This window comes from Pygoscelis adeliae, unplaced genomic scaffold (assembly GCF_000699105.1).
Source record: "Pygoscelis adeliae isolate BGI_AS28 unplaced genomic scaffold, ASM69910v1 Scaffold52, whole genome shotgun sequence".
In the NCBI taxonomy this organism is placed as follows: domain Eukaryota; kingdom Metazoa; phylum Chordata; class Aves; order Sphenisciformes; family Spheniscidae; genus Pygoscelis; species Pygoscelis adeliae.
The window spans coordinates 1,737,472-1,752,271 of record NW_008824285.1 but is presented as its reverse complement, the minus strand read 5'-3'; the positions used below and the strand labels follow the sequence as shown (position 1 = coordinate 1,752,271).

The window sequence follows — 14,800 nt, the reverse complement described above, 5'->3', positions numbered from 1 at the left end:
TCAGCTTTCTTCACACCTCTGAGAAACGCTAATTCCCTGCGACTGTTTAGGACTTGGTGGCAATAACCATGGCTCCTTTCACGTGACACGCCATGACAAAACACCCTTGTTTGTGCACAGTGCGTGATCCGTGCCAGCCTTCTTGCAGATTACAGTTAGTTAACTCCCTCGGAGCCAGAGGAAACACACGACCTCCGGGACTCAAACAAAACAACTCAAAAAAAGCCAACCACACCAACCGAATAGCCCGTCTGCTGCCCAAGAGATATGGCACACGCAGTCACCGTTAAATGCCCCATTAATGACACCGCAGTCATTAAAGCACAATTTTCCTGGGGAAAAAAAAAACACAAAAAACACAAACATGGAAACGCTATAATAGCCCAAATTATCCAGGCACGTGAATCCAGCAGCTCAGTGGGGAATAAAAGTGCACTCTATTCACATTAGATTAAGCCAAGCATCCACACCAGGTTTTAGACTTTTTTTTTTTTAATATCTCGTCTCTTATTGTGCAGTGTCAGCTGTCCCGAGTGGCCCCGTCCAGACAATCCTCAAGTTAAAGTTCACTCAATACTTCTTCCTCACGGTACCCCCAGATACACAGCTGCAGAGGGGGCTGCAGGATGGAGAGTATTTTGGGGCACAGGACCAAAGCCTACGAGGGCAACTCAGAGGGAAAGCTGATGTCCAAACGTGGGAGTTTTCATCCATTATTTCAGGTTTGTGAATTTTTTTTTATTTTTTAATTTAATGTGCTCAAATACCGAAAAAACCCACATTCACGATAAGCTGTAATCCGACCAAATAAATTTCTCTGATGAAAAACCTTTATGCATAATTTTTAGGATTGCTTCACCAATAAATTTCTTCCCTCCTCCTGTGCCCTAACTCGATTATCTGTCACACAGACAGGCAGAGCAGTTGACCTGCCCTGATACTGCATTCCAGGTTTGCAACGTTAAGTTTTCAGCACATTTTAATATTGCCGTGATGAGGGCAGCGGAGTTCCCCTCCTCTCTGCCGATGGGGTAGAAATCAGGCTAGCCTTACTCCAGCACCCAGCTTTGAAACTCAGAGATGTTCGGGCATTAGGGGTAGCAAGTAGGTGGGGATTACTTCACTACAGACATTGGGCAATACCTACTCTTTCAACCAAGATAAAAAAAATACCATTTAGTATAACGATTATGCAGGGCAAGAGCTCTGCATATTCTAGATAAGGACTACAGCATGAGACAGCAGAGTATTTGAAACAGGGAGACACTCTGGCATCCCACGAGTGCCGCACGTGTGGGCTGCGTTACAGGATGGAAAGGTATGCGGCCGGTGAGCCGAGAAGAAAAATACTATAAAAGGCACAATAACAACTAACCAAAACTTGTGTTCACCGCTCCTTTGAGAATGAACAGCTCCAAAAACTCTTTGTAAAAAGAAGAAACCAGTCCTCTGCACCTAGGGAAGGCGAGGAGGCGTCGATGAGGCTCAGGGTGGCAGGGAGCTGACGGGGACTCTGCGGCCGTGGGGCGGCAGTTGGGATGGCGTTTTAGGAGGAGAACTGCTGAGTCACGGGAGACAGCCCCGAGTGTCAAACACCTCCTCCCTCGCCAGCCCCCAGCCTTCCGAATCGCTCTTATCTGCTCCTTGCACGACGGCACTGAAATCCCAGGATTTTTCTACAGTTGCGCATACCATATTCCACCAACCCATACTAGTACGCCCAAAGTACCTTGTGCAGTAACAAAAAAGCCCCACATGGTCCAATTTCTCTCATTCCTCGGACTACAAAGGCTAAACGACAACCTGAAACACCGGTCATCTCCCAGCTAGGAGTACATGTTTAAATGCATACTAAAAAGCCTAAACTGCCACTGAATTTTTCACACAACCACCTCTCGACTCCAAGCTCAGCACAGACGACGATCACTTCACTTTTCCTCCTATGTGCACACAGATTTTTTTCCCCCTCCGAAGCCAAGACCCAAACAATGCCTAGGCTTTTTCCTCTTCCAATAAAGTGTGGCAATTAATGCCTATTAGTGGAAATCTGCATCCTATCTCAGTGTTCTTCTAAATCCAGCTTCCAGGCATGACATCTCATTATGTCACTGTCTACAAGCCTTAGACAGTATTTTTGCAAACAGAAGTTGAATAAGTTTGTGTCCCCAGGAAAAAAAAAACAAAACAACATCGTATTTTTGACCCATCTCCCCAAACTGAAGTTCAGCCCTACACCGCGAAGCACTGGAGGACAATGCAACACACCCTATGATTGACTCCAACGCCATTGTTTTGTATGCGGCAGAAGTGTTTTTCAACAAGGGAAAGTATATTTATCAGAAATCAGCAAACTTGACAAATGATTAGCAAAGCTTCCACTCCCCTTCCCCCACAACAGTGGCAAGCTCCCAGGGAAGTTTTGCTGCAGACCAACGTCCTACAGAGAGTCGGGGGGCTCCTTTCCACCGGAGCCCTGCACGGAGCGAAGCTCTCTCCACCGCGGGCTGCACAGTCCTGAGCAGGAATTGCCAAACCATCAGCCTCACATGAACTTTGCATCATGTTATTGCTTATTTCTTTAGTAATATCAAACACTGAGAAGAAATGAGTTTTCCTCTGTATATGCCACCCCCTTTGCACAATCTTCGCCTCAGATGTTTGTCCACTGAGAGCAGCTGTGAAGCTCAAAACACGGAAAAAAACCCCAACCTATCAATCTCATTTATACCACAAGCTCCAAATAAAACTCGTCTCTGTTCAGTGTTTTCCCCATGGTGAAGATAAACAATGTGTGATCATCTTTAAAATGATAAATACTACAAGGAAAGTAACAGCTACCTAAAAGGAGTCCCCTGGGGATGGCTGCGGAATTGATCCTATATTACACGGTTGCTTAAGCAACGCTCTTTACATCCAAGGGCTGCAATAAGCTCTAGGCAGGTTTAGTTCAATAGAGTTTGACTTCACCACGCTGACAGTTCCCATTTCAGAAAATTGAGGAAACGCACGCTGTGCTCGGCGTGCTTAAGATGGCAGAGCCAGAAAGTAAGCAGGAGTGCACGCAGCCAGTCCCGATTGCTCGGGGGGGAGCAGGCAAGCAATAACCCCCCAGATTCAGACATCTAAAATGGAGTATTTGGCTTAACAAGATCAATCCAAACTTTGCTGCTGCCTGGTGGTTCTTATCCTCAAGGATGTGCATTGCTGTAAATCCTCCAGGCACACATTGTTTCCAAGACATTCCTTCCTCCTGCCTTATGGTTACCGACTCCCTGAGCCAGAGATCTGCAACATGTTTAATACAGTTATTTTTGTCCCAAGCACATTCATCCATTTTAATATCCCCCAACTGATTCCCCCATATGTTATAATCAAAGTCAGACTCTGCAAGCGCCGGGCAACTGCAGGGCAGGCGATGAGATGTTTATGTCCTTGCTTACTACAGGCATGCAACAGGCCCCAGAAGAAGAGTTACCCGCATACCTCCAGGATGTGGCATCACGGCGGTGGGAAGAGACCGTCTTCCATTTTTCCTTTCGCTTGAACATTTTACGTCTAAGGAATATATATCTCTATATTTGTCAGGAAACACGCACACCCCAGCACACACGGTGTTAAAGCAAGTAACTCGAGATGCAGTGCACACTTCTCTAACGCCGCACCTGAAACCTTGCGCGGGGTCCTATGCTGGCACCGGGCGTCAGAGCTGCACAGCGTGTGGCAGCTTCTGCTCTTCAAAGCTGTGGACATTAGCTAGCTTTCCTCAATTGCTCGCCGACTTCACAGCGAAACGGAGGAAGAAGATGCAGCATGCAGCCAGGGCTCCGAAACACTGCGTTTTAGCAAATGCAACCGTGCAACGAAGATGCATCGCAGCAGTCAAAGGGCCCCGGTGATTTAAGTGACTAAGGCTCAGAGATTGCCTCAGGTCATTTGATGAATGTCAGGTATTTCAACCAAAAATAAAAAAGCTTTTAAGCTGAGCGATGCAACTATTAACTGCCAAGGACCAGGATGATGCACTTTGTAAGTACTCATAGCTGCAAAAATCAAGGTCTCATGGCTCATCACGCTCATTTGTTAAGAGAGTCTGAACAACAAATTGCCCATTTCCATTTACCCTACTAATAACAGAGAAAGCAAACCTACCCACACCCTTTCAGCACATCTCAAAATTATTTATTGCAGTAGTATTTTCAGGCATCTCCCTGCATCTCTCGGGGAATCAATAAAGAGCTCTCATTTCTTTCTCCAGGATAAATGGTCTTCAAGCCCAGACGGAACAGGCCTACCTTCAGGATTCAGCCCTGCCGTTTCACTGCGCAACGCTTTAGAACAACTCCACACCCCAGCCCACAGAAACGCTTCAAATTAAGAATAACGCTTCCCATAACTTAGTACTGACAACATATAACCTCGTATGTTACACAGGGCAGCTTCTACCCCAAAGAGTTTAAAGAGGAGGAACACGATACCCTTAGTGGGTGGTGAAACTGTCGAGAAACTTTTCAATATTCTAGTGAGGTGCAAATAAATACCAGTGCATAATTTTATCAAGCCTTAGCTATCTGCTAAGAAATGAGAGAAAAGACAAGGTAATGTTTGGCTTTCTAACACAGGGCATGTCTTAAGTGAGCAGTCCTGAAGCTAATTATACCTTGGAGGGCAGCGAGAATAGATCAAGGGCTAAAATCTCCAAAAGAAACCTCTACGTTTCTGCGTCATCAGGACTTCCAGATGCTAGCAGAACCTGTGTGCATACGCCAACAGTCACAGAATAAATTAAAGAGAGGTTTGACAATGCATCAGATTTATTTTTTTTTTTTAAGAATGAAACAGATGCAGTGAAAATGGGAATCATCCCTGCTTTCAGTGCTGGGCAGCTGGAAGTGTTTATTTCACCTTGACCGTGTTCTGGGTTTGCGCTCCTTTCACGCAGCACCGAGTCTGATATAACGCACAACTTGAACTGCTAATTGGAAGGTCTGACTCCTATGGAAAAACGGTCAGATATCTATGATCTTCTCTGAATGCTACATGTAGTTGTGCAGCGTTACCCACCTGAATGCACAATTCAGTTGGAAGAAGGGGTTTGTTATAGAACAAACGGGAAAAGTAAAACAGCAAGAGATACAATGGCCCAAGGCACCCAGCTTCTGGAGTCGACAGGGATTAGACCATCAGTGGAGGAAAAAGCAGGCAGGCTGGGAAGATGCACACGGCTGTAAACTGTGGCAGCTATTTCTTGCACGGGAAGTCTGCCAGCCATGCTTGAGGAAAGGTGAAGCTGAAAAAAACCCACTTGTCTTATTTAAAAAAAAAAAAAAAGAATCTTTAAAAGTTAGCTAATTTCTGGAACAATAAATCACATCCTGTTTTGAAGAAACTGCCTCTATACCATGACAGATTTCTACTAAACTTAAGACAACCATTCCTGGGTTCAATCCCCACTGATGCTGTTGAAGCAGTAGTGAGAGATCCCTGGCAATGCAATACCTAGGAACGGATGAATTACTGAATTCTACCCCAAGAAAGGCCTCTCTCCCGAAGGCAGGACTCAGCAGGGCCCTAAGCAAGGACAGCAGCACAACTGCCCTGGTAACTGCAGCAGGCAGGCGCTCCTCCACTTTTGAGGATAAAAAAAGGAGAAGCTGGAGCAGCACCAACACCTTTGCTACAACAATGGGGGAATGAGTCACTCCTGGTTTTCTTTACCTTTTTATTTATATGCCACAGCTAACACACTGCTTCAGCAATCGCATGCTTCTAACCTCGTTTTTTCAGAACTGAACGTCCCTCGTGCATCTGAGGGCTTTTCATTTGGCAAAGGTTGGCCATTTCCTAACAAGCAGCAACCAGGAAATTAGGAAACAGCAAGCACAACATGCATGGGACCAACACAGTGCTGGGTACACGGAGACGGAAAATCTGCAATCATTTGGATGAGCCAAGCCTCTCAAAATCTCTTCTACCTGTTGATAACAACTACAGAACATATTTTAAAGACAAAGGGGTCCTGCCATGCAAATCAGCATTCCCCATTTCAGTAGTGTGGGCACAGTCCGGGGGGGTACCAAGGTCGCTGCATTTCCCGCAGCAGACGGAAATGTTTTTCATATTATTAGGACTAACAGTACAACCTGGATACCTCTAGGTGTGAATACAGTTCTACAGAACAAACAGAATCCGACGTCAGGTATTTAGTCTGAAAGACATCTCTGACACCTTAGACGGTTATTTTGGAAGGAGACAGCCTATGTTTTGTGGCTCAGAACTACAAAATCGGGCAACGGGCACCACAGCTCTTTGCCTGTGCAGGTCTGTAAGATTCAAAGCACTGCCACCACACGATGTGAGCAGGAGCTATGGAACAACACTCTTCTCTAAATGGTAGTTAGCGTTGTGGGGGATTATTTTTTATTTGTTTAGATAGCAGGATAATCCCTGCGGGGCGCCACTTTGGAGCGCCACACAAAAAACTATAACACACCTTCTAGTCTTCTGATAGTTTCAACTGAGTAATATTTTTTCTTTGAACTCTAGGAAGAGCAGCTCATTTACAAAGTTATCTGAATGAACTGAAAATTGCTTTTGAGGTCACAGATCCCCCTGCTTGCTTAGCATTTGCTTACATAGGAGGAAAAAAAAACCAAAACAAAACAGTTTTCACCGCGTTTCCTCTTCCCACCACATTCAGGACACGGAACAGAAGGTAGGGAGTCTCACGGCAGATACCAGAGCCTAGGGAGAAAAAACTAAGGCAACTGCACTACCAGGCAAGCTAGCTGCAGTGAAGCAAGCTGGCTTTCAGATTTCTGGGTCTCATCATCTCTAACAAAGATAACAGACAACTTTCAGGGCACTAGCTTTGCAGAACAAGCCACCTTCAGGTGCAACAATCAATAGCACACATCAAGGCACTGCGAGCAGCAAGCGCTTTACCCAAATGGGAATCAACAACCAAAAAACCCCAACAACTCAAAACCAAGCCGCACACACCAACAGGTCTGCACCAGGCATACGGCATGTGAATTTGTTTGAGACACAAAGCTGTGCTCCAAGATGATGGTTCAAGAGAAAACAGAAGCCTTCCAAATACCCCGAAAACTCTGGAGGCACCTCCAATCATATGAAATACTAAAACTACTACAGGACTGCTCAAACTCACCATTCAGTAACAGCAAAATAATCTGATCACCTTCAACTTACTGGTTAAACTAGAGTCGGCTACAGACATTATCAAGTGCTAGAAGAGAAACAACAGAATTAGTATTTTCCAGTACAATGTCCTTGGACTATAACTCCTGTAATCACCATGTTCACAAACACTCTGAACTGGTGATAGAAGGGCACAGAGCTCTCAAACAGGAATTCAACCAAAACACGTAGATGATACAGCAATAACACCCCCGTCCAATGTGAATATAGTAAACAGAGAACAATTAAGTCAGAATGATGGGCTGTGGAATAAGCCATGTAAAAGGTGCGTTCAAGAACCACACATTACAGAAAATGCCACTGCAGGACAGACATAAATCCTTTGCAGATCTAGAGTTGTGAGTCCACAGGGTACACGGATGCAGAGCTCATTTTACTGGCAATAGATCAAAAGGATGGAAAGGACTTAAAGATGATCCTGAAGTGGAGGTATTTAGCAGAAAAATGGAGGCTATTTCTTTTATAAACTGCTCTTGCAACATGAGAACACACATGGTCTGCTGGTAATCCTGCTACAAGATAAAGTGACTGAATGATACGTTTCTCAACTAAGAAAAATCTTTCTGATTATCTTACCTAATCAGTGATCAGATTTGTTGGACATCAGGTAGACGGACTGGAGCAAGAAGGCTTGCAAGAGCTGCAGAAAACACCATGTCAGGTGGGACAGGAATTCTGACCCTTTCCTCACAACAGCAGGAGTCCTCACGGCTGAGACCACAAAGGCCAAAAGGTGTTAAAACATTCAGATTTCTAGATCACCTGCTTTTGTGGATCTGACTCCTCAGCCCCATCAGATTCAGCTCAAGTTAAATAGCTGAGGATCGCTCTCTCCCTCCCAATATATTCTCCCATCTCAAGAGACATGACTCCAAAGCTACAAACAAACCCGGACGAGAGCAGGTTAAAGCCTGTTCTCCATCGCTGAGTTACAAGGCCAGAGCCCATTTCAGCTATAAACAGATATGATGTTAATGAGCAGCACAGAAACATCCATGAAATGCTTCACAACCTTTGTGCCTTATACATCATTTTAATATCCCTAGAACAGCGTTATTTTAAATCCTACAGTTGGAAGGAAAAAGGCAATTATTAGTGCCAGACAGCCCAGGCCCTTCAGATTTCTCTGTGGCTGCAAGGGTGTCAAAATACAAAGTCACCTTGCACTTGTGTGCCACGAGCATAAGGAAAGCAGCAACAGCAATGGTGCTGATCAACACAATCCGAGACAAGCATGGGTGCTGTGCCAACCGGGCGTGGAATAAAAACAATACGAATTAAATAAAAAACAGAAAAGAAAGCAATTGCTACTGACCCTACCTTCACTTCCTGCTGCCCGGCTATACCGATACGAACACATGATAAGATTTTCTTTCTGACCTGCCAAAGTGCGAAAGAATCTTCAACGCATCCCCATTCCCATTTGGAAAAAAAGAAAAAAAAAAATCTCCTTTTACAGAATTCATCCAGTAACCAGAAGCTCCCCATTACAAGAAATCAAATTAAGATACTATTCAAACCAGCAAAGTACTCAGCTGAAACAGGCTGGTAAGGACACAATTTGCCTGTCTGATTCTTGTAAATACCTTCTTGTTTGATTTTCTTGTTCTTGTGTTATTAATAAATTATACAACAATACTGAACAGTATGTTGAAAGAAGTAAACTTTAATTTTAAAGGTTCAGCTAGAAACCCACAATTACACTTTAAACTACCAAAAACCTGCAAGCAGAAAGAAGTGCTCGTCAGCTACATGTGCAGTTCAAATGACCTCAAACAAGGGAGAAGGCAGTCTGTTAAAAGATGAAACATATTTTCCTCTTCTAGTGCTGAAACGTAACTTTTTACTCCCAAGCTGGGTGTTGATTTACATGCAAGGCTTGTACCAGGTAAGTCCTGGTAAGCCAGACGGCCCCACAAGCACACAGCATCATGTTTAACCAGCGCTCCTGCTCCAGGTACTGCAGCGTGATACACGACGTGGCATGCGGGGACGTCCTGGCACGGTGCTCTCCTCTGCCCCGTGCCCACCTGCAGCATGGGCAAAATTGCAGAAGACGCAGCCAGACCAGCTATAAACAACAGGAGAACACATTACACTGTGCAATCACTGGCCAACTGCACCCAAAAATAGCTTAAATTGTCAAAGAGCTGCTAAAAAATACTTCTTGTTCACAGCACTCAACTGTGGCATGTTATTTTTCTGAAGTGCAGCACGTATTTCAGCCTGGAGAACTACTTCTGATTTCCAGAGCAGGACAAGGGTAGAAGGATGAGAAGGACCGGACTATCGAAGCACATTTATAATGGAGATCTTACATCACCCAGCGTTCAAAGTATGCCACCAGGAAGATGTCAAGCACCAGAGCGTAAAGCTGATGTTTTGTCCTGACCACACCAGGGCAACGAGCTTCCCACTGGCAAACCATTACCAGGGTTAGCAGGGACTACGAATAAACTTCACATTTTGTCCTTAATGAGAAACAAAAGCAAAAATGTCAAGCTTCTGCTGAGATATTTTCTGGGTGGTTTAGCAACTATCCTTCAACAGTACCTTTTATTAGTTTGTTAGAACTAACGCATACTAAAAATAACCAACAAGAACACCACCATCGTCAACAACTGCATGCATGAGGCCCCACCAACCACCAGTTCAGTGAGTGACAGATCCTTACGGTCTGGTCCGACTTTGAAGGTGTAAGAAGCATTTAATTAAAACTCTTCCCTCCAAGAAGGTCTAAGGCCTATTATTCCTTGCACAATCAAGAACAGGGACAACCCAAAGCAAGCCAGAAAGGACCTACCGCCCGTTGATTGCCCCATCAGTGGGCTCTGACTTAAGGCTATCGGAGAGAGGAGGGCTGTGAGCAACACCTTATCACGTTAACACCTCGGTGTGTTTGACTCCTGCATTTCCAGAGGTTACACCAACCAGGCTTGACTGGAAGACTAAAAAACTTTTCAGGTCGTCTTTTCCAAGACTGCAAACCCACTATTGAGAAAAAGCCAGCTGTGCCGAAGTTAGTGAGCAAAGAAATAACAAAACCCTTTTTGCAAATCACAGCTGAAGATGCGCAGAGAGCTTCACAGGTGGTACCAGCATTGCTGTTGCGCAAAAGGCCAAAGATGCACCAGCATCATTTCGTTGGGAAAAATGAGAGTAACCTCGACACAGATAACACTGGTTACTCTTACAAAAAACCCCCTAGATTCTTGCAACTAAGCCACACAACCGTATCACGGGGAAAGCATCGCAAACGATTCATAAACGCCTTCTTGAAACCACAGCTTAGAAGCAGGAAGACAAAAATTACATTTTTGCTGGCAATTTTAAGTACTAAAAATGTAACTTCTTGAACTTTGCTTTAGCAGGCCTGAGCCCTATAGACTCATAAAATACCACTGCACTGCTGAAAACCAAGGGCAGCGAGACATTATTAACAGTAATAAAGTTCTTGAGCTTGACAGAGCATTCAGTGTTCTCTTAAAATGATTAAAATGAACAAATCCTCCTTAATTGTATTAGCGTTGGCTACCTGAGGGAACACAGCTCGCTCGCTAAAAGAGGGAGAGGAGACGAGCCATCTGACAGCAGGCTCACCTGGCCGCTCCACTCCTCTCTCCTCTGCCCTTCTTTTACTGCCGTAGCAGGCACCCAGCGCACGCCGAACTGCGCTTTGCCTTTCCCCTTTGCGATACAGAAGTTTTGAGATCTTCAGGCGAACTATTACAGATGGGATTGTAACCTAAACGCAGAGTACCTCCAGCTCACGGAATTCAGCGACAACATCTCCCACAGGCTTCAAGGAGGCCGGGTTTCCCCCCGGAGCCGGTCTCTCGGCAGGCTGCTAATGAGCGTGAAAACCCACAGCGAAGCCACCACGTTCTCCTTTCCCATCTGGGCTGCTTCAAAACACCGTCATCTGGAGGAGAGGTCCAGTGGGCTGGGTCCGCTGCCAGTAGCTATGTACCGGACACCTTGCCTGCTACCCAAGGGACCTCCAAAGTACGCTCCAGATGCCGGCTGGGGGACAAGGAACAAACCGCTGGCGGTGGAGTCCCCAGAGCTGAAAAGGAGCGTCCACTTCTTTTACGTCAAAGTTTGGCTGCAGAGATCTTGAGATACTGCAACTCCGTACCTCCTCCTTTCAGCTGAAACCCAGCTCTGAACACCTTCTGCAACTTTGGTGCTGAACATCCAAACAGCGCAGTTTAACAAAAGCGCATAACTTAAAAAAAAGAGCCTAATTTGCAAAAGAAATGCTGCCAGCTCTATTTTTAGTCGAACCAGTGTTTCCCCCTCCCCAGGTCCAGAGCACTCCCTTGGGCTATTCTGAGATAAACCCAAGTCCTTAATTAGAGCTTTCAGAGAGTCCAATGACACACGGAAGGTAAAAGCTTGAACTAAAACAAACGAAAAAGTATTCTAAGCAATTTGTAGTCGGGCAGCAGGCTACATCGTGACTCTTTTACCAAGCAAGTGCAAGGTTACCGAGATATCAAATGGGAAACACGCATCTCAGTCTCCAGGGTTTCCTCTGGAGCAAGCCGAATGTTATAGATTTCTAGAGCCAAATTAGATTTTGTGTTTGAGCCAAAACAACGTCCTTTAGAATACAGAAACACACAAGAATAAAAAAATTTGGGTCTTATTAGGGACGGAGAAGGAATTGCCCCAGGAAACGGCCTCGAAAAAACAAGTCGTGTCCCCTTCAGCACACGAGTACGGCACAAAGGAGCCTCCAACACCGGTGAGGAAAATCCCCCTGTCCCTCCCCACACTCACACGGTGCGACCCGTTTCTGTGAACTACCAACACGTGGTGGATGTGACACAAGAATGCCTACCCAAACACACTTTTATACGATTCCCCCCCCTCCCCCCTGAGCTTCCTCCACAACTGTATTGAGATGAAAGAAGCCGCTTCTCTCTGCAGCCCACCCGGTGCATCTGGAGGCCCCAGCAGAACTGAACCTGCACAAACACACAACTGCTCCAAACACGTCAGTTTTCCAGCTTGGAGCGAAGCGCTGTCGGCTCATTTAACAGTTAAAAAGATGGAAAACTCGGTGCCAATCTCTGGGATTTGAAAAACCCAGTCCTGAACCTAAAATCAGATAGTGTGGAAGCAAAAAAAGGGATGCAATTCCCTTTTTAGATGCCAGATTTCTTATTTTTCTATTACAAGTAGCCATCTCGGCACCTGCCTTGTTACCTCTCGCTGGCCCAAATTTCTTTCATTTCAACTTGGAGTCAAGTTACTGAGAACAGGCAAGAATAAACGGAGAAGTGACAACAATTCTTAATCAGTGCGATGATTTTTTTAAATTCAAGGCAAATGAAACAGTCAATACAGAAAGTCACAGAATTCATCATCATCCTACAACAAACGTTCTCCCACAGGAATATTGACACTCAGTAAGTCATCCCATTTTAGGACAGCAGCATGGGAAACACCTAAGGGGCCGGGAAAGCAGAAGAAAAACAAAGATGACACAAATCCGTTTCCAAGAAGGGGAAGGGGACTCGTATTTGCCCACAAAGCTAATTGTAACAACATCCTCACTGCTTGCCTCTGTCTCTACTGTGAACAAGTCTAAGTGATGCTTACAAGACTTGGAACAGACAGAATTATTAATTCAAAACAAGGTCGTATGAGCTTTTTGGGAAGTGGAAAAGTCAGCGTACAGCAATTTGCTTTAAGACTGTAGGACTTCTTTTCAGCCACACAAAATCATCTGATTCTCTCGGCTCCTGTATCAGTATCACTGCGTCCTTTGTTTCCAGACGCTGAACAGCCCCCCCTTGAAGAGCTGCTCAACAGGAAAGCACCACAACTAGCTTTGACTACGCAATTCCCACCAACAAAACTGGTGGGCTCGCTCACAATTTGCATAATGTCTGTTTTTTAAAGACGAGAACATGATATTCTCTTTCATTATGGCCTTAAAAGTTTGTCTTTATTCTTACTGTCACTCCCTATTGTAAAGTAAGTCACTTCAGCACCGATGCAGTCTATAAAAAAAATGTTTTTGTGCTTCACCACGTATTAGCACACCAGGTACAACTGCAGGAAGTTCCGCCGTGAACATGTAACACCCAAACCAAAGCTCTCACGAAGCAGCAGCAAGACTTTACTAACCTGCCGAACTCCGCACAGCTTTTGACAGCCAGTATTTATTTGCAAATCCCTGTTTCCATTAAAACAGGACCAACTCCCACAGCATATGCCATAAAAACAACTCTCTCAATTATTCACACTGATAGTCAACATCTCCCCGCGACGCTGGATAACTCAATAACCATTCTGTTAAATGAACATGATGTTTGGTAGGGGAGTCTGTGCAACTTAGCTCAAATCATGTCCAAAAGGCTGGCGCTTTGGGCTATGGAAAGACCTCTGACCAAAAATTTAATCTATTAATAAAAACCACTACTTCCTCCAGCCACAAAAATCCACAGTTTTAATGGGAACCTTGCGCTCTCCTTTCTGAAGGGAACTGAGCGAGACTCCTCAGAGCTACAGCTTAATGCCTTTACCTGGAGCAGAGAGAAGAAAAGACAATAAAAAGCAAGCGAACCCCCTCCAGTTACAGCACATAACGATTTTGTCGGCTATATTTGTCCCATACAGGAACTGCACCAAGCTGCAGGTGCCTTAACCGTATTTGCAAATCAGTTTTCCTCCGAGTGGAACATCTTCCAAGCCTCTGACGTTAAACTTTAACTAACCAAGTCGAACACGGCAACTGCAACCCTGTTCTTACGGCTCAAACTTCCATTTGCTCAATTCAATATTTAACAAAGAAAAGCAGGGTACGAAGCACAGTTTTAAAGCAACAAGAGCAGCTGTTTCACCCGCCTCCGGTGTCAAACCGCAGGCTCGCCAGCTAGGATCGAAAGGTAGGGCTCGACTCACGGCAAACAAATTCAAAGTTTCTTCAGTAAATTTAGAGCCTGTGAATTGTTTAATAATGCAGTAATTCCTCTCCTCCCCCGAGACTACCCGAGAGACATTTGCCAGCAACCTTGCCAGACAACCTGAGAGCCGCACGGCTCTGTTCTGAGTTAATAAACTGCTCACCCTTGTGGTTCACAAGGGTATCATGTGAAGAATATATTTATTTAAAAGTTGCATAGATAATATGTAACTACCAGTGCCATTACAGTTTAGCCAGTCTTTTGGACACCATGCAAATCCTGTGCAGGTTCAGCTAAAATATCATGCAAAAAAAACCTCACCGTTTCCCCAGCGGTACCTATTTTTAATTTTTCTGTCGGTGACAGCACCGACTCTTCAGAGGGTTTTCCATCCTACCACGCAAGCCTGACTCGGTTAAAGCCACTGTCACCTTTGACTCGCCTCCCGGCTCCTGTCCACGACAGTAACGCGCTTATCCACGCGGGGTTTTGTGCTTGACGCCAACCAACACAGTTTACCTAACCGCCGAGTCTCCCTCGCAGCTGGAAAATAAAGCAAACAGGGCTGGGAAAGGCAAGGATGCAAACCCCAAAGCCGGGGCGAGGGACGGCGGCTGCAGGGGCCGGGCTCCCGCAAAGACAGCGGGAGAGTGGCGGCAGAG

The 14,800-nt window shown here is 45.2% G+C and overlaps 1 protein-coding gene across 1 annotated transcript in view; it reads left to right on the top strand.

The window, feature by feature from the left end:
* The first annotated feature begins 11,182 nt into the window (after positions 1-11,182).
* Positions 11,183-14,800, top strand: part of DOK2 (docking protein 2, 56kDa) — a 12,706-nt gene continuing 9,088 nt past the window's right edge. The window contains exon 1 of the mRNA XM_009318637.1: positions 11,183-11,317. Within this exon, the coding sequence (XP_009316912.1) occupies positions 11,183-11,317 (135 nt within the window). The remainder of the gene's footprint in view (positions 11,318-14,800) is intronic.